Source organism: Gymnoscopelus microlampas, assembly GCF_963454915.1.
Source record: "Gymnoscopelus microlampas genome assembly, chromosome: 20".
NCBI classification, from domain to species: Eukaryota; Metazoa; Chordata; class Actinopteri; order Myctophiformes; family Myctophidae; genus Gymnoscopelus; species Gymnoscopelus microlampas.
The window spans coordinates 47,262,933-47,286,513 of NC_139957.1; the positions used below are offsets into that span (position 1 = coordinate 47,262,933).

General features: G+C 43.3%; 1 protein-coding gene across 5 annotated transcripts in view; it reads right to left on the minus strand.

The window, feature by feature from the left end:
- nrxn3a (neurexin 3a) overlaps positions 1–23,581 on the minus strand; it is a gene marked incomplete at its 3' end in the record, with an annotated part of 238,564 nt that overhangs the window by 128,065 nt on the left and 86,918 nt on the right. For all 5 annotated transcript variants that reach the window (XM_084045369.1, XM_084045370.1, XM_084045368.1 and 2 more), the window contains one exon: positions 21,688–21,807. In XM_084045369.1, the coding sequence (XP_083901495.1) occupies positions 21,688–21,807 (120 nt within the window). The remainder of the gene's footprint in view (positions 1–21,687; positions 21,808–23,581) is intronic.

The following is a 23,581-nucleotide window of genomic DNA, read 5'->3' on the forward strand; positions in this document are numbered from 1 at the left end:
GGTGACCCCCGTCCTCACAAACAAATGGCTTTTTTAACACACACTATATTATCCTGATGGTGGCAGCCCATTGGAAACGTCCATTTTAGCCGCGCGGCTCGGCAGCAGGGCCGCCATTTTGAAGAGGAGGTTTTAACGAGTTGAGACCTTATCGAGAGAGAGAGAGAGAGAGAGAGAGAGAGAGAGAGAGAGAGAGACAGAGGACGCGGTTTTTACAACCCCATGCCGTGGAGTTTATGAGTTTATTTTCAATTTGAAAACATCAGCAGATAAACAGATCCATTTGGGTCTGTTTGTTTACGCTCTCTACTGAGCATTTTGCCCGGCTGGCCAGGGTGATGGTGTTGACCTCAGTGACAGTGTGGTTTCACCTCATCACAGACCTCACAGTGTGGTTTCACCTCATCACAGACCTCACAGTGTGGTTTCACCTCATCACAGACCTCACTTCAGCACCATGGACAGTTACACCACAACCTGAGACACTTCAGCACCATGGACAGTTACACCACAACCTGAAACACTTCAGCACCATGGACAGTTACACCACAACCTGAGACACTTCAGCACCATGGACAGTTACACCACAACCTGACACACTTCAGCACCATGGACAGTTACACCACAACCTGACACACTTCAGCACCATGGACAGTTACACCACAACCTGAGACACTTCAGCACCATGGACAGTTACACCACAACCTGACACACTTCAGCACCATGGACAGTTACACCACAACCTGAGACACTTCAGCACCATGGACAGTTACACCACAGTCTCAAGTTGTGATTCGTCATTGAGGAATGTGAAAAAAAAACAACAACAAAAAAAAACACATTATAAATTGTCCATGACTTCCAGGCTTGGTGTGGTGAGTAAATTATTGGAAGTCATTTTGGGGTTGAGGTGAAGTGTTCCTTTAATGATCCTTATGAGAGCCGTTTACCATGTGAGAACTCTACCTGATCAGGACCAGAGAGTGTGAATACTTTTACTACACTTTTCAAACACGTGCACACGCACACGCACACGCACGCACACGCACACGCACACACACACACACACACACACACACACACACACAGAGCATATATCACACACTGCCCACTCCAAAGAATTGAAGACATTAAACTGCTTCAATCGATTGGATCATAGATCTTAACCGGGCCATTCCTCTTCTAGCATGGAGATGATGAAGAATCAATCTCTCTCTCTCTCTCTCTCTCTCTCTCTCTCTCTCTCTCTCTCTCTCTCTGTAGTAGAGTCAAAAATGGAGGTTCCGTGACCATCCTTTGGCAAGTAAGGTTTGACGATTGATTTGACCTCTATGGACCCTTTAGAAAAGATTTAGCCCCCAGGTCCCTCCCAAAAATCCTGGCATTTTTTGCTAGACAGCCAAATTCAAAATGGCGCCCGGCGCCATCTCTAAAAATTAACTTTTGATCTGAATGACCTAGAATCATGTATGAAGGCACTTTTCCATACAAGTCAACCATGAGGATTCCAAATCTGACACAATTTTAATTGTAAGACCTTGTTTTGACTCCGAAATTCAAGATGGCCGACATCCAGTAGAGTAAAAACTTATACCCAGGGGGCAAAGGGGGGTATGCTGCATTTGCCCTGCCATAAAAGGTTGGCCACCAGAAATAATATCTATGACCCAGTAGGATCACAACCTATATGGACAACCCGGTCACCTTGCTGCTGGAAATCCAATATGACCGCCTCAATATTATCAGAAAGTAGCTTTGGCAATAACTTTTGAACCAGATGGGCTAGAAATAAAAACTTGGTGTCTATTTCATGGTTTCAGAGCATGAGAAACTCAATGGAATACTTATCTTTATGATTGGGTGTGTCTGGACCTTTCATTTGCATATTTCCAAGATGGACGCCACTCGAAAATGAGTTTTACTATGACTTTTACAGCAAAAAGTCTGCTTTTTAAGCAATATGAACACATTTGGTCAGTTTGAGCTTTAATTTATGTTGTCAATATGGCTGCAGTCATAAATAATGTATGGTATTACATTTCCCCTCAGATTTATTGATTTATAGATCTATAGTTGTGGGGATGATTGCAGAGAAAATCAGAGAAAAAGCCCACAACGTATCTTATGTATCATTTTAATAAACTAAATACAATATAAACCGACACATGCACACTCCAAGACTTGCCATAAACTTCAACTTTAGGGCTATACAAATTAACATAGTGGTATGCATTCAAGTAACATAACAAAAGATAGACTACTTAGTGACAAATAGAGTAAAGGCGGAATTGAGGTTGCCTACAAAAGGTTCATTTTGACCTCTATGGTGCTGTCTTGCCTGCTTCTAAAGCCAATGATACTATGGTACAATGCTATTCACTGTCACTGTTGTCATGTGTTGCACTGATCCTGCTGCATCGTGTCTCCAGTCCCTGGCAACGGCATCCTAAGTAGCATGGAATTGCCTTCTTTGCACGGGAACAGTTTTTTTTGGCAGCCTTTGATACAGCTGCATGATATTGCCTTGTTCATTCACACAGGCCAGGCTGGCTCGGTAGATGCAAGGGGGACTGCATTGCTAGCACTGAGGGACAGCTCTTCTCAGGTGCAGGTCAAAGGCATTCTCTGTCGGGGGCAGCAGCTTTAAGAGGGTTGATCTATTATTGAGGAACTTGTACACTCTAAGCTTACTCAGGTCAAAATCCTCCTGGTGGTCCTCTTTGGATGTATATACAGCAATTGTGAGGTCTCGTGCCGGATTTATGGACGTCATCTGAGAGGGAATCATAAGAGTTTTCACCAAACTCCTCAAGTGCAGAGATCCAGACGCATGATGGCCTTGAACCATGCCGCCTTCCCAGTGAAGAAGGGATAGCTGGTGGTACAGTATCTCTGCCACTTAAACTATGGATAAAGGGCAGGGCACGACACTGTGCGAGCCCCAGTGCTGATACCATTTGATGGAGAGGAAGGTATGAATTTTGCTCTGTTCTCACCCACAGCTCTGGAAGGCATCTGAGATGGGTTGCTGCATAGTAAAGGCACATGATGATGTTGTCTGTGTCATTGGCATGGATGAGAACTCTGTCAACTTTGTCATTCTGGACGCTGTACAGGGTGTGGAGTATTATTCTTGTATCAGCCTCCTGTTGTGTGGATTCTAGTGCAGGGACATCTTCAATAGACCCCTCATTGATCACCACACTCCTTGTCTCTTCTTTAACCCCCCCACCCAGGTAAAGATGTGTTGGACCAAGGGCCGCCTTAAGTTTCTCATTTTCACACCATTCGTCACAGAGGAAACTCAATAGGTTTGCCTTGTTAGCTGACACAGCAAAAAACTCCTGAGGATCTGGAGCTGTGTAATGCATACTGACTTCATATTCTTTGGCAGGTTTTGGTCAAGCATATCTGTGTTCTTGCTCAGCTGTCTTAAGACTAGGTCCACTGTACCGGTCAAAACAGAAGTGAATGATCTCTGTGCCAGCAGGCACATCATTCAACAGCAGACGTTGGTATCGTTCAGCGATTGTTCCAAATGCTTCACCTTTCAGGAACGACCAATGGCGCATGGCATACATGGCATCAATAACTACTGCTGTTTTTATGTCTTCTGTAGGCAGGTCAGGGATGCATGCAACTTTGGTCTCCTCTTTCAGGACCTTAACAAGGCTTGCCTTGGTACCTGTTCTCATCCTGCCATCTTCCTGGAAGAGGGAAGGGGGGAAGTCACTGCACTCGTGGTTGCCTACAAGGTTGAGTTCTCCACCACTGGCTATGATTTGGGTCATGCGCAGGAGGGCAGTAATTTCATTGCTCTTGCCAGGTGCTGAGGTTTTCCCCTTAGATATTTTAGATGATGTGTTTTGAGTGTAGAAAGTGTTAAGCTTCATTATGCTTGTCTTCTTCTGTTCACTGGACAGTGACTCACACAGTGCCTTCAGTGCCTCCCAGTTCTTTCACACTCATCAAGTCGTCCTTGACTGTGGAATCAGCACACTGTCCTGTAGATATGTTGATCATGGGTTAGTCTCCACTGCTGCCATGACCTTGACTACCATCTCTGTGTCCCGGATTACACGACTCTGACCAGACTCATGGTGTGGGTCTGCCATATTGACAACATATAAATTAAAGCTCAAACTGACCAAATGTGTTCATATTGCTTAAAAAGCAGACTTGTTGCCATAACAGTCAGCTGTCACTGTAAAAGTCATAGTAAAACTCATTTTCGCGTGGCGTCCATCTTGGAAATATGCAAATGAAAGGTCCAGACACACCCAATCATAAAGATAAGTATTCCATTGAGTTTCTCATGCTCTGAAACCATGAAATAGACACCAAGTTTTTATTTCTAGCCCATCTGGTTCAAAAGTTATTGCCAAAGCTACTTTCTGATAATATTGAGGCGGCCATATTGGATTTCCAGCAGCAAGGTGACCGGGTTGTCCATATAGGTTGTGATCCTACTGGGTCATAGATATTATTTCTGGTGGCCAACCTTTTATGGCAGGGCAAATGCAGCATACCCCCCTTTGCCCCCTGGGTATAAGTTTTTACTCTACTGGATGTCGGCCATCTTGAATTTCGGAGTCAAAACAAGGTCTTACAATTAAAATTGTGTCAGATTTGGAATCCTCATGGTTGACTTGTATGGAAAAGTGCCTTCATACATGATTCTAGGTCATTCAGATCAAAACTTAATTTTTAGAGATGGCGCCGGGCGCCATTTTGAATTTGGCTGTCTAGCAAAAAATGCCAGGATTTTTGGGAGGGACCTGGGGGCTAAATCTTTTCTAAAGGGTCCATAGAGGTCAAATCAATCGTCAAACCTTACTTGCCAAAGGATGGTCACGGAACCTCCATTTTTGACTCTACTACTGGGCGGGGCACAGGGCACTCATCACCAACGGGGCAGGAGACGCATTTCCTCGCATTCATGTGCATTTCAGTCCAATCTCTCTCTCTGTCTCACACACACACACACACACACACACACACACACACACACACACACACACACACACACACACACACACACACACACACACACACACACACACACACACACACACACACACACACACACACACACACACACACACGGTCATTTCCAGTCTTATCGTGCCACTTCATCTTTTGTCAGTGCTCCCATCATAAGCAAACTGACGTTCCAGGTGATGAACACCTCCCTACCTAGAGATCAATCTATACACCCCCCCTCCTCTCCTCTCCTCTCCCCCAAACTCTCCCCTCCCCCCCCCCCCCCCCCCCCGGCTTCCCTCCCCTGAACACAGGCCTGTTGTGTTCAGGTAGACACTGGACACCACGGTGGATTCTAACCACAGACTGTATAAATGAGATGGACAAAGCCACTCCGCTGCTTTCTACAGACCCAAAATGAAGCCGATTGTTCCAAGACTGTAGGTCCGCCATCTTTCAATATCGCGTCATATCCTGCAGAATGAGACCAGACCATTATTGGTTGCGTAGCTTGTCAATCAAGAGCGGGGGGGCGGGGAATGAATGCTATTGGTTGTGTAGCTTGTCAATCAAATCATCCCGCCCCTCCTAGAGAATAGCCTACTTTATCGTCAATTTTAAAATAAATAAGACCATAATTTAGCAAAACGCATATCCTGAAGGTTGAAAGGAGACTTTAAACTAGCGACTGGAAGCATATAGAATTTATGACAATTTTTATTACAGTAAGAAAATCTAGTCTAAAGTTTGTCAAAAAACCCATTCACTTGCGTTAAAATAAATTCTTTCTGACACCGCAGGTCGGCACAGGGTAAAACAGCCACTCTGGTCATTTTGTCGGCCTCATTGTAAATATCTAAGACTTGCCCCTTGATTCTAACCCACAACCTCTGTTTTATGTCATCTATTAAAGCAGATATTATCATCATAACGTCTCCGTTGGGTCTGAAGCTCTGTGATACGTTTTGGGGAAACAGAGATGTCAATAAATGCTGACTATGTTGACAGGAGGAGCAACACATTCTGGTCCAATCAGAAGGCCCGGTGCCAGCGGACATCTTTATTATAATCACAACATCTCGTATCCTCAGCACAAAAAACACAAAAACTACAACGCCAGCATGACGTCATCCTCTAGCACAGCCATCTGGCCCTGGCCGTGTGTGTGTCCCTCCTGTTCACACACACACACACACACACACACACACACACACACACACACACACACACACACACACACACACACACACACACACACACACACACACACACACACACACACACACACACACACACACACACACACACTCTGTCACCATGCAGCCAAAACAAGCAAATAAATGAAACGTATAAATATAACAAACGCCCTCAGGGCTCCATCGCAAACAAAGTGGAGGAATATGTGTTGTTAAACTGAGCTATTGATTTCAAATATACACGCGCATGCACACACGTACGCGAGCGTGCACGCACACGCACACGCACACACGCACACACACACACACACACACACACACACACACACAGTCACACACACACACGCACGCAGGCAAAGACCACAGGCGTAGCGAAGCAGCACAGAGAAAGGGAAGTGTTTTGTTTTGTTGTCGTTTGTGTTCATAACTTTGTGTTGTATTCTTTCTTTATTTACTGTTTCCTTACGGTGAGGCTGAAGTAGCTTTGTCTAGACCACATGCTCATGGGAGAGAGAGAGAGAGAGAGAGAGAGAGAGAGAGAGAGAGAGAGAGAGAGAGAGAGAGAGAGAGAGAGAGAGAGAGAGAGAGAGAGAGAGAGAGAGAGAGAGAGAGAGCGAGCGAGAGCGAGAGCGAGAGCGAGAGAGAGTTAACAGCAGGTGTTGTTTTTGCAGCAGACAGAGCAAATTACACCATTTTGTCTGGTGTCTGCATGACCCACCCACCCACCCACCCACACACACACACACACACACACACACACACACACACACACACACACACACACACACACACACACACACACACACACACACACACACACACACACACACACACACACACACACACACACACACACACACACACACACACACACACACACACTTTATTATTGTTTAAATAGCTGAGGTACAAAATAAAGTTCAACTAGAAAAAGTGCTCCTCGGAGCACAGGTCTCCGCCAGGTCAGGTAGGTTATTGTGGCCTCCTGGTGGCGCTATAATATGCCAATGTGAAAAGGGTGCCATTTCTTCTTAGGCCTTGCACGGCAATCGGACACTGCATTCATGATTTGAGGCATTTTGTTCAAAAAATGTGTTTTGCTAAATTAGACCTGCTGGTGGCGCTATAACAGGCAAATATTAAAAGGGTAGCATTTGTTCCTCAACATAGTGTGAATGTGCGTGCAAAGTCTGACCACAATCGGACGCTGCGTTCATGATTTGCGGCATTTTGTTGAAAACGGGCCACACCTGCAAACTTAAGATGTGAATTTTAGCCAATCGGGATGGAATATGAAAAATTAAACAGATCCGCCTTGATCACATGACTATAGAGATCATGTGTACTGATTTGCGTGAAATTTGGATAAAATCGGAAGAAGTAATGTAAAGAAATATGTTTTACATAAGTCTGCCTCCTGGTGGCGCTATAAAAGGCAGATGTGAAAAATGCAGGTCAAAGGTTTTTCCTTGACCTCTAGGGAGTGCACATACAAAGTTTTACACAGATCGGTGCAGTTATAGGTGAAAACACAAAGCAGCCTGTTGTAGCGCCACCATGAGGCTGATTTCAAAATTCTCAAGTGGCAGTTCTTCCTCGGCCTAGTGAGAATGTGCGTGCAAAATTTCACGGAAATTGCATGCTGTGTTCATGATTTGAGGCATTTTGTTCAAAACGGAGCAGTCCTGCAAACTTTGGAAGCCATTTTTAGCCAATCCAGATGGAATATGAGAAATCTGAAAAAGTTGTTTGGTTTAATGACTATAGAGATACTGTGTACCGATTTGTGTGACGTTTGGACACATTTTGTAGGAGTACTGTCATAAAATGTGTTTTAGCAAAAGCGGCCTCCTGGTGGCGCTATAACAAGCCCATGTGAAAATTTTGGGGCAGAGGGTCTGAATTGGCATCCAGGGAGTGTGTGTGCACAGTTTGGCTGCGATCAAGCCAACGGTGGCAGAGATTAGCTGTCCACAGACGGACGGACAGACAGACAGACGGACGGACGGACGGACGGAGGGTAAAACATACTCTCTCGCCATGCCTTCGGCCTGGCGGAGACAATAACATATTATGATTGTGAAATGCCAGTCTGCATAATGAATAGGTATATATTTGTATATGTTTCTGCTAATGCATTTGCTCTTTGACTTCAATCCTCCAATTGATACAGCTCTTTTCTCTGAACTCTAAGTCTCTTTACAGAACGGAACAAAGCAGAACGATGTGTTAGTAAGAGAATAGCTAGTTAAAAGGATACAAACATTCAAATTAAAAGGCAAACAGGGGAATTAGAATGATGTGGGCAATGAGAGTCTGAAGAGGTATAATATAATGTATTTAATATAATAATAATGATATAATATAATGTATTTAATATAATAATAATAATAATATAATATAATGTATGAGGGTAAAGTGATAATATAATTTATATTATTATGTATTAATGTTCTGAACACCAGTGATATAGAAACATAGGTTCAGTGTTTCTAAGAGCTTTGTAGAACGGGCCTGAGGCCTTAATAGACCGGTGGGATTTCTGAAATATGTGATTGTTAGAGGCATTTGGGGGTAAAAGTTGGGAACAAGGCCATTTTACATAATTCAAGGGTGCTGAATCAGAAAAACACTGTTCCCAAGCAAAATTCTTAGTGCTTAACCTCCTAATTTGCATATCAAAATGGCTGCCGATTTTGAAGTATTTCTTAAACAACTCTATAACAAAGCAAGCAAATCTGACAAATAAAGTGTATATATTTATGTTCTGAGGGTCATACAATGTGTGGAAGATATTTGTAATGTAATAAATGTAAATAAATGTAAATAAATATGCAAATTAGAGGCCACCATTACATAAAATGATGTACCGTAGTACTCAACGGTGCAAAAGGTACATCGCATCCCCCTTATTTTGTTTCTAATTATCTGTATTTTTGCCATCCTTAGGACATCTAAAATACATACCTTTTCCCCATGCTAAATGTTTAGTTTTTGACCTTCTAATCTGCATATCTGAATGGCTGCCAAATTGGCAAATTCGCACCTTTATCTTCAATAAGTCTGTGGCCAGGCAAGCAAAATTGACAAATGAAGTGTCTATATACAGTTTCTACAATGTGAGTAAAGAATTTGTAAGTAATATAATATGATAATATAATATAATATAATAATCAGCCTACTCCGAAATATGCAAAATAGCGGCCCCCATAACAGATAACGGTTTATTACTCTAAAGATACTGTATTGGCCATTGTTGAACGAAAGTCTAGACACTAGACCACATTCATACAAGGAGGTTGATCATCACTCCGTTGCTGACATGCACAAATGGCTGTGCATCGTAACCCAGATTTCCGGCATTTGCAACGACGTGTTGTGCATTGCTAATGTCATGCACATGAAATCATTTCTATAGGCTATACTAGCATGGAACAGGTTGGACTAGGCTAGAGTAGGTTGTACTAGGTTGTACCAGACTCTAATACTCTCTTTTAGGCTTTACTAGTCCCTTGTCAGCCCTGTAGATACTCAGACCATAGGGACTAACCACTGTGTACACAGGCCATAGCTTGTGTGTGCACGAGCAATAGTTTTGCATGAACCTTTGTAGACCATAGTACAGATCTGCCTTGTACAGCCTAATATAGCCTAGTACAGCCTAGCAAAGCCTACTAGAGATTAAAAAATCACACCCTGTGTGAAGGTAGCGGCGCCTTTGATACATTTTGTCATCGATATGTGTTTATAATGTGTTTATAGCCATGTGTCACGTGAAGCTTGACCAATCACTTTGTTGACGCACCTGACCAATCAGAACGTTGACGCACACGGACAAAGTCAGGTATGGAGCGGCTAGCGCCACTAAAAAGCCTATTACAGTAGAGACCAGTAGAGTCTAGTACAGTACAGCCTAGTACATCCAAGACTAGTCCAGCCTTTTGGGAGAACAGACTAGGGGAGGGTGGTATAGGCTATACTAGCATGGAACAGGCTGGACTAGGCTAGACTAGGTTGTACTAGGCTGTACTAGACTCTAATAGGCTCTATTAGGCTGTACTAGGCTCTTGTCCGCCCTGTAGATCCTCAACCCATTGGGACTAACCATTGTGTACACGGGCAATAGCTTGTGTGTGCACGAGAAATAGTTTTGCATGAACATTTGTAGGCCAAAGTAAAGTACTGCCTTCTATAGCCTAATAGAGCCCAGTAAAGCCTAGCAAAGGCTGCTAGAGCTGAAAGCAGACTATTAGAGCCCAGCAGAGACTAGTACAGTAAAACCTAGTACACCCAGGTCTAGCCTAGTCCAGCCTGGTGGGAGAACATAATAGGGGAGGGGGTACCAGGCTATGCTAGGACTGATAAGGCTGGACTAGGATAGATGAGGCTGTACTAGGCTGTACTAGACTCTAATAGGCTATATTAGGCTGCACTATGCTCTTGTCAGCCCTGTAGATCCTCAACCCATAGGGACTAACCACTGTGTATACGGGCAATAGCTTGTGTGTGCACGAGCAATAGTTTTGCATGAACCTTTGTAGACCATAGTACAGATCTGCCTTGCACAGCCTAATAGAGCCTAGTACAGCCTAGCACAGCCTACTAGAGATTAAAACAGCCTATTATAGACCAGTAGAGTCTAGTATAGTACAGCCTAGTACACCCATGACTAGTCCAGCCTTTTGAGAGAACAGAATAGGGGAGGGGGTACAAGGCTATGGTAGGACTGATAAGGCTGGACTAGGATATGTTAGGCTGTACTAGGTGGTACCAGACTCTAATAGGCTCTATTAGGCTGTGCTAGGCTCTTGTCAGCCCTGTAGATACTCAGACCATTGGGACTAACCACTGTGTACACGGGCAATAGCTTGTGTGTGCACGAGCAATAGTTTTGCATGAACCTTTGTAGACCATAGTACAGATCTGCCTTGTACAGCCTAATATAGCGTTGTACAGACCAGCACAGCCTACTGGAATTTAAAACAGTCTATTAGAGACCAGTAGAGTCTACAACAGTAAAGCCTAGTACACCCATAGCCTAGTCCAGCCTTTTGATGGAACAGACTAGGGGACAGCGATTTAGGCTATACTAGCATGGAACAGACTGGACTAGTTAAGACTAGGTTGTACTAGGCTCTATTAGGTTGTACTAGGCTGTACTAGTCCCTTGTCAGCCCTGTAGATACTCAGACCATTGGGATTAACCACTGTGTACACGGGCAATAGTTTGTGTGTGCACGACCAATAGTTTTTTTTCCCTGTTGGCCATCTAAGTGTACCTTTAGCCATCCCCATCCCACTCTATATAGTTGTGTTGAAAGTAGTTTGTGTTCAGTTATAGTTCTGTGGCTCTAACTCCTCCTGGGGGTGAGTTATACAAGATAGAAATCCCCATGATAGCGTATTTATGGAACGTCACATTTATTTTTTGGTCATCAGGGGCCAAATGTACCAGGATTCATCATCTAAATATCTATTTTAGATGTCCTAAGGATGGTAAAAATACAGATAAGTAGAGATAAAATAAAATAAGGGGGATGCGGATGGATCACTTTAAGTACGAAACCGTTTTCTGTAATAGTGGCCTCTAATTTGCATATTTATTTACATTATTTACATTTATTTACATCTATTACATTATAAATACCTTCCACACATTGTCTGACCCTCAGAATATAAATATATAAACTTTATTTGTCAGATTTGATTGCTTTGTTATAGAGTTATTTAAGAAATACTTCAAAATCGGCAGCCATTTTGATATGCAAATTAGGAGGTTAAGCACTAAGAATTTTGCTTGGGAACAGTGTTTTTCTGATTCAGCACCCTTGAATTATGTAAAATGGCCTTGTTCCCAACTTTTACCCCCAAATGCCTCTAACCTCCTTATAGAAGGCCTTTTTTCTGAAATCCCTCCTGTCTATAACCCATTGATACCTGGAACGCTTCTGTGTCACTTTAGGTGTCTTTGGCTATTCAAAAATAGCAGATCTACAAGCTCATAGCGCGGCACAGAGTGCCGCGCTATGAGCTTGTAGATCTGCTATTTTTGAAAAATCGTGATAATTATTTTTTTATATTATTTTCCAAAAAAAAAACGATTAGGATTTAGATTTGTTTTTTGAAGCGGCCTCAGGTCTTAAAGGGTTAATGGGTAAAGTAGTGCAGTGGTTTCCTGGGCTCTGAGACAGAACTATACTGGCCGGCTGTTTATTTAGCGTTTTTAGGGCTTCTCTCCGTGAGGCTACCTTAAGCTGCCAGCATCCATCTGAGGTCACAGGTCATTACCTGACCAATGGAGCCTCTGCTAACGAGGCCTTTATTAATCACCACTTCATCACGTGTTCACCTACCGTTACACAAACCCTCCGCTCTGCGCACAGCGGCCATGTTGGAAAGACTTTGGGATATTGAGCACTCTGCTACACCAGTGTGTCTCAAAGTGTGGTCCTGGGACCCTCACGGTGCCTTGCGGGGAGGTTCCAAATGGTCCCTAACTCTGAGAGTTATGGGGGTCCTTCAAATTAAAAAGTTTGAGAACCACTGTGCTACACTAAATGGAACAGAGCCTTCATTAGAACCACTGTGTTACACTAAATGGAACAGAGCCTTCATTAGAACCACTGTGTTACACTAAATGGAACAGAGCCTTCATTAGAACCACTGTGCTACACTAAATGGAACAGAGCCTTCATTAGAACCACTGTGTTACACTAAATGGAACAGAGCCTTCATTAGAACCACTGTGTTACACTAAACGGAACAGAGCCTTCATTAGAACCACTGTGTTACACTAAATGGAACAGAGCCTTCATTAGAACCAATGTGCTACACTAAATGGAACAGAGCCTTCATTAGAACCAATGTGCTACACTAAATGGAACAGAGCCTTCATTAGAACCACTGTGTTACACTAAATGGAACAGAGCCTTCATTAGAACCACTGTGTTACACTAAATGGAACAGAGCCTTCATTAGAACCACTGTGCTACACTAAATGGAACAGAGCCTTCATTAGAACCACTGTGTTACACTAAATGGAACAGAGCCTTCATTAGAACCACTGTGTTACACTAAATGGAACAGAGCCTTCATTAGAACCACTGTGTTACACTAAATGGAACAGAGCCTTCATTAGAACCACGAAAGATGGGCAGTGACTCTGCTGTCCTGACATCAGTGACTCTGCTGTCCTGACATCAGTGACTCTGCTGTCCTGACATCAGTGACTCTGCTGTCCTGACATCAGTGGGAAGTTCATTCCACCACTGTGGGGCCAGAACAGAAAAAAGTCGTGACCATGTCGATCGACCAGAAGGACCCTTGAGTGACGAGGCAATCAGTCGCCCCGAGGTGGCAGACCGAAGTGGTCGGGCAGGGGTGTAAGCATCGACCATAGCCCGGAGGTAGGAAGGAGCTGTTCCTTTCACTGCCCTATAGGCTAGCACCAGGGTTTTAAACTGGATGCGAGCCGCTACGGGGAGCCAGTGTAGAGAACGGAGAAGGATAGTTGTGTGAGAGAACTTGGGGCGGTTGAACACCAGACGAGCTGCAGCTTTCTGAACAAGCTCCAGAGGTCTGATGGCAGATGCCGGAGCACCAGCCAGGAGGGAGTTGCAGTAGCCCAGGCGGGAGATGACAAGAGCCTGGATGAGCACCTGGGCTGCCTTCTCTGTGAGGAAGGGGCGAATCCTCCTGATGTTGTAGAGGAGGAATCTGCAGGACCGTGTCACTGATGCGATGTTTGCCGAGAACGACAGTTGATCGTCCAGGCTCACACCCAGATTCTTCGCAGTCCGAGTTGACAAGCCCCAAAAGAAATATATTTTTTAATGTTTTATTATATTATCGATTCTAGCGGGACCGGGCGGTGACATCATGTCTGAGACGAGAGTCATGTGGTTGAAAATGAAATGACACAAAACACAATGTCCTTCTAATGAAGACTGACTTCAAATATCTCGGGGGCCTGGACTGCTTCAACGGAACAGGACCTGAAGGTCTGCAGGACACTAGCCTGGAGCATGGGATGAGGAGAGTGTGGAAATCAGACATGTGAGAAGACCTCAAGAGGAGGCTGTTCATATCTACAGTGGAGTCAGTACTGCTGTATGGGGCTGAGACATAGACCCTCACAGTGGAGTCAGTACTGCTGTATGAGGCTGAGACATGGACCCTCACAGTGGAGTCAGTACTGCTGTATGAGGCTGAGACATGGACCCTCACAGTGGAGTCAGTACTGCTGTATGGGGCTGAGACATGGACCCTCAGAGTGGAGTCAGTACTGCTGTATGGGGCTGAGACATGGACCCTCACAGTGGAGTCAGTACTGCTGTATGGGGCTGAGACATGGACCCTCACAGCACAAAGGGCCCTGGATGGAGTCTACACAAGAATGGTACGAATGGCACTAGGTGTCACATGGGCCACATCAGAAAAGTGGACCTCTATGGGAGAGAAGGAGCACCTGAAACTAGTGGCAACACAGCGGCCTGAGAATCCAGTCGATCAAAACAATCAATCAGTGAACCACTACACCCTGTTGGACTGAACAGCTTTAGCGACAGGCTAGAACGTCAGTGCTTTACAGCCATCACCCTGAAATGCAGCGACTACAGCTACGTCAGAGGCAAATATATGTCTACGTCTAAAACTAAACAAATAGCATCACGTTTGACCGTGTGAGCATCAGGGATCCAAGATGTGTGGAATAGAACTCTCCCCAAATATATCTGCAGCAATGATGCAAGACAATGCCAATACACACGTCAGCCCTGTGTGTGCGTGTGCGTGCGTGCGTGCGTGAGCAGGGACGTGCACAGATAGACTCTAGGTGGTGCTAGAGCACCTGCCCTTTGCCCTCTTGACCAGAAGTGCCCTTTTGAAAAAATAGTTTTTCAGTTTACATCAGGGGTCTTCAACAGGGGGTCCTCAGAATTACTACAGGGGGTCCGCCAATTCTTTATGTGATATGATTTTTTTTTTACCATAACCACTCGAAACCTAGCATCCCTTTTCTGAGGAGAACTTTAGCCAAAAATAGCAGATCTACAAGCTCACAACGCCTCGCGCTGCGAGGCGTTGTGGGCTTATAGATCTGCTATTTTTGGCAAAGAGGTATAGGTGTAGAGGGGAAAAAAGAGCAGACCAAGTAAACAAAAAAAAGTATAATTTACTTGAGCACCTGCCCCTCAAAATGTCTGTGCACGCCACTGTGTGAGAGAGACAGATGTGTTAACATGTGTCATATGTGTTTTAGATGTGTTAACATGTGTCATATTGTGTGTTAGATGTGTTAACATGTGTCATATGTGTTTTAGATGTGTTAACATGTGTCATATTGTGTTTTAGATGTGTTAACATGTGTCAAATGTGTGTTAGATGTGTTAACATGTGTCATATGTGTTTTAGATGTGTTAACATGTGTCATATGTGTGTTAGATGTGTTAACATGTGTCATATGTGTTTTAGATGTGTTAACATGTGTCATATGTGTTTTAGATGTGTTAACATGTGTCATATGTGTTTTAGATGTGTTAACATGTGTCATATTGTGTGTTAGATGTGTTAACATGTGTCATATGTGTTTTAGATGTGTTAACATGTGTCATATTGTGTGTTAGATGCAACACCAACACACAGATGAAGCACGTCTAACATCGTTACATCAAAGACCTGCTTCAAGCAGCATTTCATACTTTGACCGCCAACAACAGCAGATCTACAAGCTCACAACTTGTCAACATGACAAGGGGATAGAAGTGTCTGTCAGGTGGAAACATTGTATGTCCAACACTGTTACTTTTCAGGAAATGTAAAAAATAAATACAAAATAATGACCTGTTCCAAAGGATCCAATGTAGTATTTAGTATTAAAGTCTTAAAGGTAGTATTTAGTATTAAAGTCTTAAAGGTAGTATTTAGTATTAAAGTCTTAAAGGTAGTATTTAGTCACAAGCTGTTGTTGATATGTTTCATTGTTTCAATAGTTATAAAAAACACACACACACACACACACACACACACACACACACACACACACACACACACACACACACACACACACACACACACACATACCACTTTCACTTCATAAAAACTGTCTTTGTGTTGGTGTGAAACTGTAGAGTGTTGAAATAGGGTTGTGAGCTTGTAGATCTGCTATTGTTGGCCGTTCTCAGAGTGAAACACTATCGCAGCATAAATGACAAAGTCAGTGCTGGCCAGACGCAGCACGTTAGGTTGACAAAAAGAGGGGATCAAGTGCCTGAAAATAGAACTCTGACGGAGAGACAGTGGAGGAAAATAACGTAGTGCATGTACTCAAAGTACTGTACTTGAGTACATGTACTCAAAGTACTGTATTTGAGTACATGTACTCAAAGTACTGTACTTGAGTACATGTACTCAAATTACTGTATTTGAGTACAAGTTGAAGGTACTCTTACTGGAGGAAATTCATTATATAACTAGGAAGTAATGGAAATGTAGTTCAACGCAGATGTGTGTGTGTGTGTGTGTGTGTGTGTGTGTGTGTGTGTGTGTGTGTGTGTGTCTCTGCATGTGTGCTGACAGCTCTCCACTCCCTCCCGGTGGTGAACAGTGGCGCTGCAGACCAGACAAAATGCACTTCAGCAGAAATCATTCAGACTGATTATGTGAGGAGGAATAGTTAATTGGCTCGCTAGGCATCTCGTTAGTCACTGTCTGAAGCTCTTCAAAACAATATATCAACACGGCTTATCACACACACACACACACACACACACACACACACACACACACACACACACACACACACACACACACACACACACACACAGGGACGTGCACAGATAAACTCTAGGTGGTGCTAGAGCCCCTGCCCTTTGCCCTCTTAACCAGAAGTGCCCTTTTGGGGGAAAAAAAAAAAGTTTTTTTTTCCAGTTTAAAGCAGGGGTCCCGGGACCCCTAGGGGGTCCTCAGAGTTACATCAGGGGGTCCGCCAAATCTTTATGTGATACGATTTTTCTTTTTACCATAACCACTCGAAACCAAGCATCCCTTTTCTGAGGAGAACTTTAGCCAAAAATAGCAGATCTACAAGCTCACAACGCCTCGCTGCGAGGCGTTGTGGGCTTGTAGATCTGCTATTTTTGGCAAAGAGGTATAGGTGTAGAGGGAAAAAAGAGCAGACTAAGTAAACAAAAAAAAGCATAATTTACTGCCCCTCAAATTATACTTTTATTATTTATTATTTATATTTTTATTTATATTATTTTTATATTGCTTATACTCAGCACCTGCCCCTCAAAATGTCTGTGCACGCCACTGCACACACACAGGTTTGCTGACAGAGAGATGAAGCAGGGACCACCACTACATATTGTATAAAATCATGTTACAGATTAAATTTGTTCACAGATAGCTTCATAGACTTGTTTGACAGACAGTGTGAATGAATGTGTTTGTTGATCTTTTCTATTAATATGATTCATGTTAATGTATTTTCAGACACACTTAAACCCTCAATAATTAGTAAACTTGACCTTTGACTCTGTACTTTGTCTGCTCTTTTTCCCTTTACACCAAACAGCTTTGCCGGAAAATAGCCTGGAATATCTACTGTGTTGTGAGCTTGTAGATCTGCTATTTTTTGGCTAATGTTCCCCTCAGAACAGGGATGATAGGGAAGTGGTTATTAAATGTAAAGGAAAAAATAGATCTTATCACAGATTTGGTGTGGCCCCCCTGCAGTAACTCCGAGGAACCCCTAGGGGTCCCAGACCCCCTATTGAAGACTCATAGAACTCATTTATGGAAGAAAAACTAATATATAAAGATACGAGGGGTTCCTTTAGGGGTTCTAAATGTGCCCTTACAGGTCTGTTACTGTGCAAATGGTTTGGTTCCATTCTCAGAGCTATAGGTTCTATATCATAACCGAGATTTCATTATAATCTGTATCTACAACTTGTTGGACGTTGTGGAGTTACACACACACACACACACACGCGCACGCGCACACGCGCACGCACACACACACAGAGACAGACACACACACACACACACACAATGTTTAACCTTATTTCTTTATGGTCTCTCAACACGCTTAGCTACCAGTGCAAGAACAAACAACTCACACACGCGTGCGCGCGCGCGCACACACACACACACACACACACACACACACACACACACACACACACACACACACACACACACACACACACACACACACACACACACACACACACACACACACACACACACACACACACACACACAATTGTATTATTTATTTACCATTTAATTTGTCAATTGTTTACTTTGTGGCTAACTTATATAGTCATTTCAGTTAAAAACTTGCCGATCTCGTTGTTTTTCATTTAGTTAATAATTTCCCTTTCAAGGTAAAAGCCGATTGTTACAACAGAGACACACAGAGAGAGAGAGAGAGAGAGAGAGAGAGAGAGAGAGAGAGAGAGAGAGAGAGAGAGAGAGAGAGAGAGAGAGAGAGAGAGAGAGAGAGAGAGAGACATGAAGTTAGGATAAATCATAGGGCTCATAAAGTGAAGTCGTCAGGATGTCAGAGAAACGCTCTTTATAATCACAGTCCTGAACAGATAGAATCACATTTTCCTTCTAACCAACGGAGACGTTGTGTTCTGCCTTGTTCCACACATCATAATAATAAAAATAATAATAACACTTCACTCCAAGGTCAGTGGAATGTGTGCATGTCAATAAGCTGCTCCTTCTCCTCACAGAGATAAAGGAGGCGTTCTCTCCCTCCGTAGAGAAGCCATTATATCATAAACCTAAACAAAACAAAGACACAAGATACCTCAGAACCTTATTGATCCAACAATAAGGGACATTTAGCGGTCGGTTATACAAAAAACAAACAAATACATATCAACCCCAGTGAGCAGTAATCTATGCCTCAATACTTCAACATCTCAAGATCAAAACATTAGGCTGCTGCCGTCTCTCTCCCTTTGTCGCTAAATGAGTGCAATACGTTGCAGCTAATTGTGACGTAGTCACACATAGACAAACATACTGTATGCCCTTGGTTCTCAAAGTGGGGTCCGGGGACCCCCAGGGGTACTTGAGGGAGTTCCAGGGGGTCCCCAGCTAAATGATGGACAGGAACCAAATGGCCCCTTATGGGTCTGTAACTCTGAGAGTGTACAAATGGAACCAAATGGACCCTACCGGGTCTGTAATTCTGAGAGTGTACAAATGGAACCAAATGGACCCTACCGGGTCCATTTGGTTCCATTTGTACACTCTCAAATAATCATTGATTTCACTATAAATTGGGGTCCCAGAGATAGAAATGCCATTAAATGGGGGTCCGTAGCCCTAATGCATCAAACTGGGGGGTCCTTGAAATTATTACTTTTTACGGCTAGAGCCGTAAAAATCTTCTCTTATGGGGGTCCCTGGCATATCTTTTCAAATGGGCGTCCGCGGGCTAATAAGTGTCAATTTGGGGGTCCTTGACATGAAAAAGTTTGAGAACCACTGCTGTATGCAAACCTACGAACAGTACGTATGTACCCCGATGCACGTCCCCGATACAAAGCCATTGGAATTCCTGCTAAATGCTAACAGGATAAGATATGATACACAGATCCTAAGTGACATTGAGCACTAGTGAAAACCAAAGTGTATTTTCCTCATTCATCTCAATGATCACTCCTGAGACATGAATACACATGGTTCAGTGTCACAGATCTATGAATGATCTCATTTCTACAGCCTAACAGCACAATCTAGTCTCCATGATATAATATCATATGATGACCTCAACTGTTAGACCAGTATCTCTCTGCTGTCGACACATTACATTACAGTCATTTAGCAGACGCTTTTATCCAAAGAGACTTACAGTCAACATAGGTAGGGAACGAAACTACTAATCACCAGAAGTCTGAAGTGCATTCTCTTCTAAAACAAGCAACTAAGAGTATACCTAGCGCTAAAGTAAAAGTGCAATATATCAGCTTCCTACTTTCTTAAACAGATGAGACACATAGGAAAATCAAAAGAGTAAGAGCTAAAACAAATAAGTGTATCGAATAAACAAGATCCAATAAAACATGTTGTGATCTCGCACGTCCTCGATGCACGTCCCCGATACGAAGCCATTGGATTTCCTGCAAAATGCTAACAGGATATGATAAGATATGATACACAGATCCTAAGTGACATTGAGCACTAGTGAAAACCAAAGTGTATTTTCCTCATTCATCTCAATGATCACTCCTGAGACATGAATACACATGGTTCAGTGTCACAGATCTATGAATGATCTCATTTCTACAGCCTAGCAGCACAATCTAGTCTCCATAATATAATATCATATGATGACCTCAACAGTTAGACCAGTATCTCTTTGTTGTCGACATGTTTACTTTGTGGCGTTGCAAAGACACGTAACGTTTGCTTTGTGGCGTTGCAAAAAGACATGTTTGCTTTGTGGTGTTGCAAAGACACGTAACGTTTGCTTTGTGGCGTTGCAAAAATACATGTTTGCTTTGTGGCGTTGCAAAGACATCACCTACCTGTCCAACGTTGTTCATACACTGAAAAAAAAACAGTCCAAAAAGCACCAACACTGCGTGAGTGTGTGAGTGTGTGTGAGTGTGTGTGTGCGCGCGTGTGCGTGTGTGCGTGTGTGCGCGTGTGTGTGTGTGTGTGTGTGCGCGTGTGTGTGTGTGTGTCTAGAGCAGACCATCTTACAGCTAGGCTACAGATGTAAACGTTTAGTTTGTTATCTTTGGTAGCCTATAGGGCACACGTTGGTTGTGAGGGGCCTTCAAGTGGCCGGCCTCTCCATAAAGGACTGAACAGTTAGCAAGGTACAGCTCAATATAGGAAGGAGGTGTTGTTTCCTTTATCCATGATTGATGTCTGCTGTGTTCACTGTATGTCCTCTGTACAAGGTGGTCTTATACTTCTGTGTATGTGGACATAAATACATATTTCAAGTGTGTGTGTGTGTGTGTGTGTGTGTGTGTGTGTTTGTATTACTATACTTGCGAGGACCAAGTATAGTAGAATTTGAAGAAATATACATTGTGAGGACAGTTTTCCTCACAAGACAAATGGTTGTTTAAAAAAAAAAAAAGTTAAAAAAAACTTTTTAGACATACGTTTACAATTAGAAAAACATTCAGGTCAGGATTAGACATTTAGAGGTTAGGTTTAGGGATTGGAATTAGAGTTAAACATGATTTTATACTTAGTTGCGCGCCAGTGTCGTGCACCGAAAAACAGCCGATCTATAAGCTCACAACGCGTCGCAGCGCGACGCGTTGTGAGCTTATAGATCGGCTGTTTTTCGGTTTTATGCTTACGGTTAAAAATGTCAAAATATATAAATATATTTAAATGACATTCATAAAATTGCTGTCCTAAAGCGTTGATGTCCTCACGAGTATAGTAAAACAAACCTGTGTGTGTGTGTGTGTGTGTGTGTGTGTGTGTGTGTGTGTGTGTGTGTGTGTGTACATACGGTCATTGCACTGGGTCCCAGTATAGGAGGTCATACTACAGTCACAGGTATAGTTCTCCCACTGTTGGATGCAGATTCCCATGTTGGCACACGAGTCCTCCTGGCAGGTGGTGCTGGGCCCTGTGACACACACACACACACACACACACACACACACACACACACACACACACACACACACACACACACACACACACACACACACACACACACACACACACACACACACACACACACTTTAACAAGTTATTAAAGTCTACACAAAAGGAAAAGTACAAGGACACAAATATTACGGTGCAGCAAAGGTTACATCCACAAAGTCAAGACATACTGTATGTCCTCATGATACAACAAGCATGTCACGTGACCCAGCCCTACATGGACACCAGCAGCAGTGTCTCTGGTCATGTGACACCAGCAGCAGTGTCTCTGGTCATGTGACACCAGCAGCAGTGTCTCTGCATGGCGGCTGTCATTCATAGCAGAGACAGACAGCACAACACTCTGCCAGCCCTCCTGCCTGGTTTCTGGGATCCTAAGTTGTGGAAACCCGCTCTAACAACCAGTCCTACGGTTCCCAGTCCACTCTCCTGGACATTATTGAACACAAACCATAGAGAAAATCAATTGCCAATAGTCGACTTTTTTTTTTTTTTTTGCATGATCGGACTGAGATTGTCAGTGTCTGATTCGACCGTCAATCTCTCAGTCAAATCATGCAAAACATGTGTTATGCAATAGAGGAACATTCCGTTTGGGCTGTAGGGGTGCTTAGTGTCTGATTTAATATATACTATACCAGTGTTTCTCAAACTTTTTCATGTCAAGGACCCCCAAATTGACACTTATTAGCCCACGGACCCCCATTTCAAAAGATATGCCAGATATGACCCCCATAAGAGAAGATTTGTTACGGCTCTAGCAGTGATTCTCAACCATTCTAATTTCAATGACCCCCAGTTTGACATGCATCAGGGCTAGGGACCCCCATTTAATGGCATTTCTATCACTCGGACCGCAATTTAAATTGTAAAATCTATGTCAATTTAACTCTGAGAGTGTACAAATGGAACCAAATGGACCCGTTAGGGTCCATTTGGTTCCATTTGTACACTCTCAGAGTTACAGACCCATAAGGGTCCATTTGGTGCCTAATCTATCATTTAGCTGGGGACCCCCTGGAACTCCCTCAGGGACCCCTGGGGGTCCCCGGACCCCACTTTGAGAACCAATGTACTATACTATTGGTTTCTCCCAATAAATCATGATGTATATGCTATTTTCGCCAAACTATTAGTTAATTAATATAACAAACTAGGCCAATCTCTCAGTCGAATAATTAAAAAAAAAAGAGATTGTCAGTCGACTCAGACACCGCTCGACTAATTAGTCGACTATTCAACTACTAGAGGTCAGGCCTCCAGGATACTGACACTTATCACACACACTGAACACAATGTATCCATAATGTCTCAGCTCTGGGCTTATTGGGCATCATCTCTCACAGCTGATTCATGGACATCACAGAGGCTTACAAATGAGGGATGCAAACGATCCATTCATTCATTCATTGATAACCTTATCGATCGATTAATCAATTTAATGATAAAGCAGCGTTTTTTAGGAGCAAAGGGAAAATTCTTGTACGAAAGTGTGTGCGGAAACATAAAGGCCTTGATGTATAAAACATTAACGAGCATCAGCTGGACACACACACACACACACCCTGGGATCAGAGTCCTAGATGGAGCTTGTACACTCTCAGAGTAACAGACCTGTAAGGGTCCACATGGAACCCCCCTCCAGGATCCCAGGTGGTCCCTGGACCACACTTTGAGAACCACAGTCCGACTTGTTTAAATTACACACTGGTATCAGATCTCGGTACACTCGG